This window comes from Haplochromis burtoni, unplaced genomic scaffold, assembly GCF_018398535.1.
Source record: "Haplochromis burtoni strain Fernald_Lab_line unplaced genomic scaffold, NCSU_Asbu1 Contig_835, whole genome shotgun sequence".
NCBI lineage: Eukaryota > Metazoa > Chordata > Actinopteri > Cichliformes > Cichlidae > Haplochromis > Haplochromis burtoni.
In genome coordinates, this window is record NW_024583196.1 from 135,916 (window position 1) to 142,230 (window position 6,315).

Genomic DNA, 6,315 nt, shown 5'->3' on the forward strand with positions numbered 1-6,315 from the left:
TTTGCTGATGCTTTGTGGCCAGTCTGTTGGAGGTGCTGGAGAAGCATGTGTGTAGCAGTTTGACATAGTTCTCACTCGGAGCACAGAGGAGGAGGTCATCCAGTACAGCCCTCGGAGGAGTGAAGCTGTCCAGGGTAGCACGGACCACCATTGAGAAAGCAGCAGGGCTTCTACCATGCCTTGGGGCAAACGAGTCCAAGTGTACTGCTTATTTCTATGTGTGAATGCAAATACGGCTGTGTGTCTTCATGCACAGGCACTGAGAAAAAAGCGGAACACAGGTCCACCACGGTAAAATGTGTAGCTGTGGATGGAATGGATGTCAATATGCTGGGAACGTCTGGGACGAGAGGTGGCAGAGGCATAATGACTGCATTAATTTGCCTTAAGTCTTGTGTGAAACGCCATACGCCAGGTTTGTTAGGCTTTGGCACAGGATTGACAGGAGTGTTATATGGAGATACTGTGGGCTTTATTACTCCTGTAGTCAATAAATCTCCTATGATGACATCTAGGGCTGCGGCTTTTTCGGCGGAAATGGGATATTGCTTGACATATACTGGCTTGTTGTGTTTCAGCTGTGCGTGATAAGGTGTACAGTCAATAAATCCTACATCATTCTCACCTTTGACCATAATGTCATATTCTGGTATTCAGCTGGCAACGTAACTGCAGAAATAGTACAGTGGATAGGGTAGGTTAGATCTATGTGTCGACATGGTGTAGTTATGTCATAACCTATGTCTGAGTTATGTGACAAAACCACTGTTTGACCTTCACTGGTGTGAGCAGTTATCATGTTGTTGAACAGTGTGAGAGAGACAAAAGTGTGGCTCCCAGTGTGGGATTACCTGGTAGTGGTTCTGTACACTGTTTGGCACAGTGTGTGACTGGAGTACCGGACAAAAAGGATGTTGAGTTCATTCTCTGCTGAGGCGTCCAGCTGACACAGAGGCTGTTCCTTCTCCATGATGTCGGTGCATAGGGCAGAGAAAACATAGCTGTTATCAGTGTCAGCAAACATTTCACCCTTTGTGTTAAATGAAATACACAAATTCATTTTTGCCATTAAATCTCTGCCTAATAGATTCACAGGCGAATTTGGGATAATTACGAATGAATGATATGTGATTTCATCTGGTTTTGGGCCCCAGCGTGTCTTTAGAGAATAAGTTTTAGGGCATTGCACTATAGTTCCGTTAATTCCCATAGTGTTGATACACACAGAGGAAACAGGCCCATTATAGAATTTTCCAGACAGTGAACTTTTAGTGGCTCCACTATCCACTAAAAATGGGTATTTCTTACCATCTATTTCTACTTCTAGCATGGGCAAGTGCTCTGTATTAGGGTACAGTTGCAAATGCAGCATCGTGTGTAGTGCCTCACACTGCTGTCCCTCATCCTCACCTGGGCCTCCCTATTGGCGGTCCAGCCGGGGATTATCAGATGATGGGAAGAGATCATGGTGAGAATTGTAACGCACCCTCTCCCATTCTGATTCATGCTCTGGGTGTCTGCGGCTGCCGGAAAACTGAGCTAAATTTGCACCTCTAGCTTGTCTACCTTGATTAAATCGCGGATTGTAAGGCTGCTGCCTAGATGTGGGGCCATAATTGCGTGCTTCCTGTTGTTGCCAGTTACCTTGACTGGAAGAGCTCTGCTGACGCCTAGTGGCAGGAACTTGTCCTGCGTTTTGTGGTTGAGGCACGCGTGCTCTGTTGGAAGCTGCAAATTGACACTCCCCAGACCAATGTCCTCTCTTTCCACAGCAAAAACACACATCTCTACTCTTATCTTTCCGCCCTCTGAAACCTCCCTGCTGTACTCCTGCATACATTAGTTTCTCACTTTCTTCTGGATCTGCAACATCAAAATTCAGCATCATTTTAACACTTTTAGCTTTCGTGGTAGTAGGGAAAAGATCTGCACTGGCCTTCAGTTTTACAAGCTTTAAAAAGGCATCTTTACTCAGTTCATAGAGATTATTAGTAGCTGTCACATTTAGCAACTGAGAGCATTCAGGGTGGATATTGTTCAAAAAGGTAGTAATGAAAATCTGATCATTTCCATCTTCAGGCATGCATGCCTCGTTAGTCCAACAGTGCACGAAGCGTTTTATGAATACTAGGATAGATTCATCAGGCTTCTGTTTACACATAGTTACTCCATTTAAGTCAATTTTGTCTCTGGACATTGTTAACAGGAATCTCTTTAGATTCCTAAAGAAACCGGTGATTTTGTCATCATTTACCCACAAGAACTCTGCAGTTGTGGACGCTTTATCACACTTTGGATCTAATTCACCTATCTCTTCTATGAGTTGTGACTCGGTTACTCCAGGAATGCATTGACACAATATGTACCTGTAATCCGGACCACCCAAATGGTGATATCTGGTACTTCTCTGTAGTGCAGAGACAAAGGCTGTAGGATTTTTAAGAGGATCGGGAAGCTCTTTAATAGTTGCCACTAATTCTGAGATTTTAGGGGGCTGAATACAACACTGATCTCCTATTATCATAAAGGGGTAAGTGTCATTGACGTCACTAGATTTTGGTTCTGTTTGTTTATTACCGCGAGTGTTGGCGTAAGGACCTTTGTCATTCTGGCTTTGTTTTTCCTTTTTTCCTTTTAGATAAGTCTTTATTAAAGTTCGGGTAACAGGTATTTCTTTAGCTACCTCTAAACCTCTAGCTACGATATCGTGGCGTTTCATGTGGGTGTCTATCGTGGACACTGCCTGATGCAAAAGTTTTTCTTCATAGTCGTCTAAATTGTTTTTCATAAGTTCCTCACATTCTTCTTTCAAAAGTTTTTCTCTTTTTCTATGTTCTGCTAATTCAGTGTTGGGAAGGTTACTTTTAAAATGTATTCCATTACAGAATACAGAATACATGCCCCAAAATGTATTCTGTAACCTATTCCGTTACGTTACTCAATGACAGTAACGTATTCTGAATACTTTGGATTACTTAATATATTGTGGCGAGTTCAGACAAGGAGGAGACGGAGGTATCGTTTGGTCTTGCTTCCCGTGAGCTAGCCAGGGAGCACAGCCGTTTATTACATTTGCAGAAGAACACACTGCCACTAGCTAACTGCTCAGCGCGGCAACCACAACACACATAGGGCGCCCTCTGACCCCGGAAGGACACACCGTCGCAGCGAGAGGGCGTCACCCGTCACCATGGCAACATACACAAAACATAACTGTACAAGCAGAACCCCGAACAGCCCTGACCCGCTACAATATTATCATGCTTTTTACAACAACGTGAATGTACTATTGCTGTGTGATTTATTACTATTACTGAAGGTCCGCGACTCCGAACTGTAGTAAAGGGACCTCTGACTAATGCTGGGCTCACACTGTGCGATTTTTGGCCCATTTTGAGCCGATTTTTGAGTCGTGCGATCGTTTTGGCGATCGGCCCGATTTTGGCCTTCATCGTGCATCGTGTAGTATACGTGGGGTAACGAGAAGCGATTGACACCTCACGACCAGCTCCCGATCATCAATCGCTTGGTCGTGAGGGTGTCACCGCAGTTTGCCACACTGCGCACGCGCAAACACAAATGTCAGCGAAAAAGACGGCGTAGCACGGCAGTGCAGCGTGTGATCTGGACACAAGCGATGGAGGCACAACCTGTAGAACCATCCGAGCCCTTTCGATGTGGCCTCACAAAATTATCACGACCACAACAACCGTGAAAATAGTTGGATCGACACTGCTGCTCAATCACAGCTGCCTGACCAATGTTTTTCATTAGCAATTTAGCAAAGTTGATGGTGGTGGTGTGTCTGTGTGAGTGAAAGACGGAGAGGGAGAGCGAGCGACAGAATTTCTGTTATAACCTTCATTTTTATGGACGCACAGTGTGAGCACTCAGGTCGCATCAGAGCATCGGGCCGTATAGTGTGAGACCCTGCATCGTGACCTATGAACTTCTAACCCCTGCGAGTCAATCGTACAGTTTGAGCAGGAGCTGAATCGCGCGACTGAAAAAATCGCACAGTGTAAGCCCAGCATAATACGGCGGGGTCCCTGTCGGCTGGTAGCCGAAAAATAGCTCTACTTTGTTGTGTGGGTCAACTTTTCTTGCGACAGACAGAGAGAGGCGTTGAAAGGCTGCTCCAACGGAACTTGTTGTTTTCGGAGGAAAACACGAACACAGTGTACAGTCGAGTCTTAATAGCTTACTTACAACTGGGCTCGTCAGGCACTCTTCTTGGCTGCAGTGGTTATTATTATATTTACATGCTTCCAGCTCCCGTTTTTGCTCGATGACTGCTCGTACCTTTCCACTCCCCTTTTTCTCCCTCCTAGCGCTCACAGACACATAACGTGTATGGCAGTCCATTCTCCCTGCAGCACGGACTACACTGAACATGATGCTACATTCTTTAGAGCTATGCTTGTAGCATTCTGCCTGTTAGCTTAGCACAACAACAACAACGAAAAGGCGCTCTCTCACCCAGGAAACACACAGTCGCAGAGAGAGAGAGCGTCGCCCTGTAACCATGGCAACCGTAACGCTGCCGCCTGGAACAACAGAACGTAGCTGTCAAACAAAACCCAAACAGTCCTGACCCGCGACAATATGAAACAGGAAAGTACCGCAGTGTAATCCATTTATTTCAACAAAGTAACTGTATTCTGAATACCACCTTTTTAAACGGTAACTGTAACGGAATACAGTTACTCATATTTTGTATTCTAAATACGTAACGGCGGTACATGTATTCCGTTACTCCCCAACACTGTCTGCTAATTCTTCCTCGCGGCGTATATATTGTTTTTCCTGATCTTGTTCAAAGAGACGGCTGAGATCCGTTGCATGTGATTCAGGTTTTTTGTCACTTTCTTTGAGCTGGTTGATCAGAATGCTGACGTTGTGTGCGTGCAGCTGCTACAGCGACTATTAATTCGGTCTCATCTTCGTAAGGGGGTGGGGCTGTAGGCTGAACGGCTGAGCATGCAAGACTAGCTTTTCCTGCGGTAGATTTATTTTCTATGCTAGAGCCTGCACTAGCTTTATTTGATGTTAAAGCATCTACATCTGGCTCCGGTCCTCTTCTCCACAGTGGTAACACTTGATGGATCACGTCACAGCATTTTATCATGTATTTTCTACAGGACTTTTTAAGCAGACTACTTTTCTTATAGCAAATGGTATTCAGCATTTCTACTGACCTGTTTTCTGGCGATAATCGTTCAGGATAGGGCTCGAGAAATAAATTAGAATGCATTGTACTTACAGTTCTTAAGTTGTAGACAAAGTCAGTCACGTAAGCACTTCCACATGTTCTGGATACGTAATCATGGAAGTCTTCACCGATTCGCGGACGTGGGTTACACGTAACCGGAAGTGGGAGTCGTACTGAGCCGTTATTTGTGACTTTATATTTTATTTTTTTTGGTTTTACAGTTAATTTCGATTTTTCATCGGACCTGTCTGTGGTCTTTGAATTATTCTGACCCATGTTCAGTGATTTCCAGAGGGGTTTACACGCTTGAAGGATTTATGTTAGTATTTTTACTGAGGTACAGCTGAGGTTACTTTCAATCTATTGCTAGCTTTTCTTTTCCTTTGTTTTTTTTAGTGAGCAACTTCTCACTTAACGAGCAACTTCTCGCAAAACAACAGGCAACTTCCTGTGTCTCTCTGCTTTTAATTTACTTTATTTGGGGACCTTTAGCAGGCTGCAAGCTTGATGTGCACTCGAGGAATGCACTGTCCTATTGTACCACGGCAGGATCGACGCAGCTATGCCTGTTCCAGTTTAAGTGCCTTCTTTACATATAGATGAACTGTTGGATTTTCCAGACCAGCAGGCCAAAGGAAGTCGCCCGTGGTGTCACAGCAAGAGGACATGAGGTTCAAACAAAGGGCATTGCAGAAACAGGGTCCTTTGTATACTATCATCAAAAAAGGTATTCAGTACATGCTCCCATAATACTAAAATATCTAACATGCACCACTGCCTACTGCGTGGCCGGCCCCCGGACCTGCCCCGCTGCCGCTGCCATTTGCATGGTCGGCCCGGAACTGAACTGTTTTGGCCTCCTGCGTTGTCGGCCTCCGGTTCGGACCCCTGAACTTGACCATCTGGGCCTTTTTGGACTCTGTCCCTCCATCCTGGGCCCCCTCCGCCCGCCCTGGTCGGGTCGTTTTCTGTTTTGTTTTGGTCGGTTTTTGTGTTTCTGCTGGGCTGTCTGGTGCCAGCTCTTGCGGGGGGTGGGGGGTACTGTCATGGTCCTGGGTCGGTGACCCAGCGCTTTTAGTTTATTATCATTTTCTAGTTTATGA

The 6,315-nt window shown here is 45.3% G+C and overlaps 1 protein-coding gene across 1 annotated transcript; it reads right to left on the minus strand.

The window, feature by feature from the left end:
- Positions 1-873: 873 nt before the first annotated feature.
- Positions 874-5,075, minus strand: LOC121812794. Its single transcript, XM_042215829.1, has 2 exons — positions 4,780-5,075; positions 874-2,845 (listed from the first exon to the last, which is right to left on the minus strand). Exon 2 carries the CDS (start codon positions 2,786-2,788, stop codon positions 1,421-1,423), a length of 1,368 nt encoding a protein of 455 aa, XP_042071763.1. The 5' UTR covers positions 2,789-2,845; positions 4,780-5,075; the 3' UTR covers positions 874-1,420.
- Positions 5,076-6,315: the final 1,240 nt, after the last annotated feature.

Excerpts from the sequence above, each read along its gene's own strand:
- LOC121812794 (XM_042215829.1), bottom strand. The coding sequence starts at position 2,788 with ATGAAAAACAATTTAGACGACTATGAAGAAAAACTTTTGCATCAGGCA.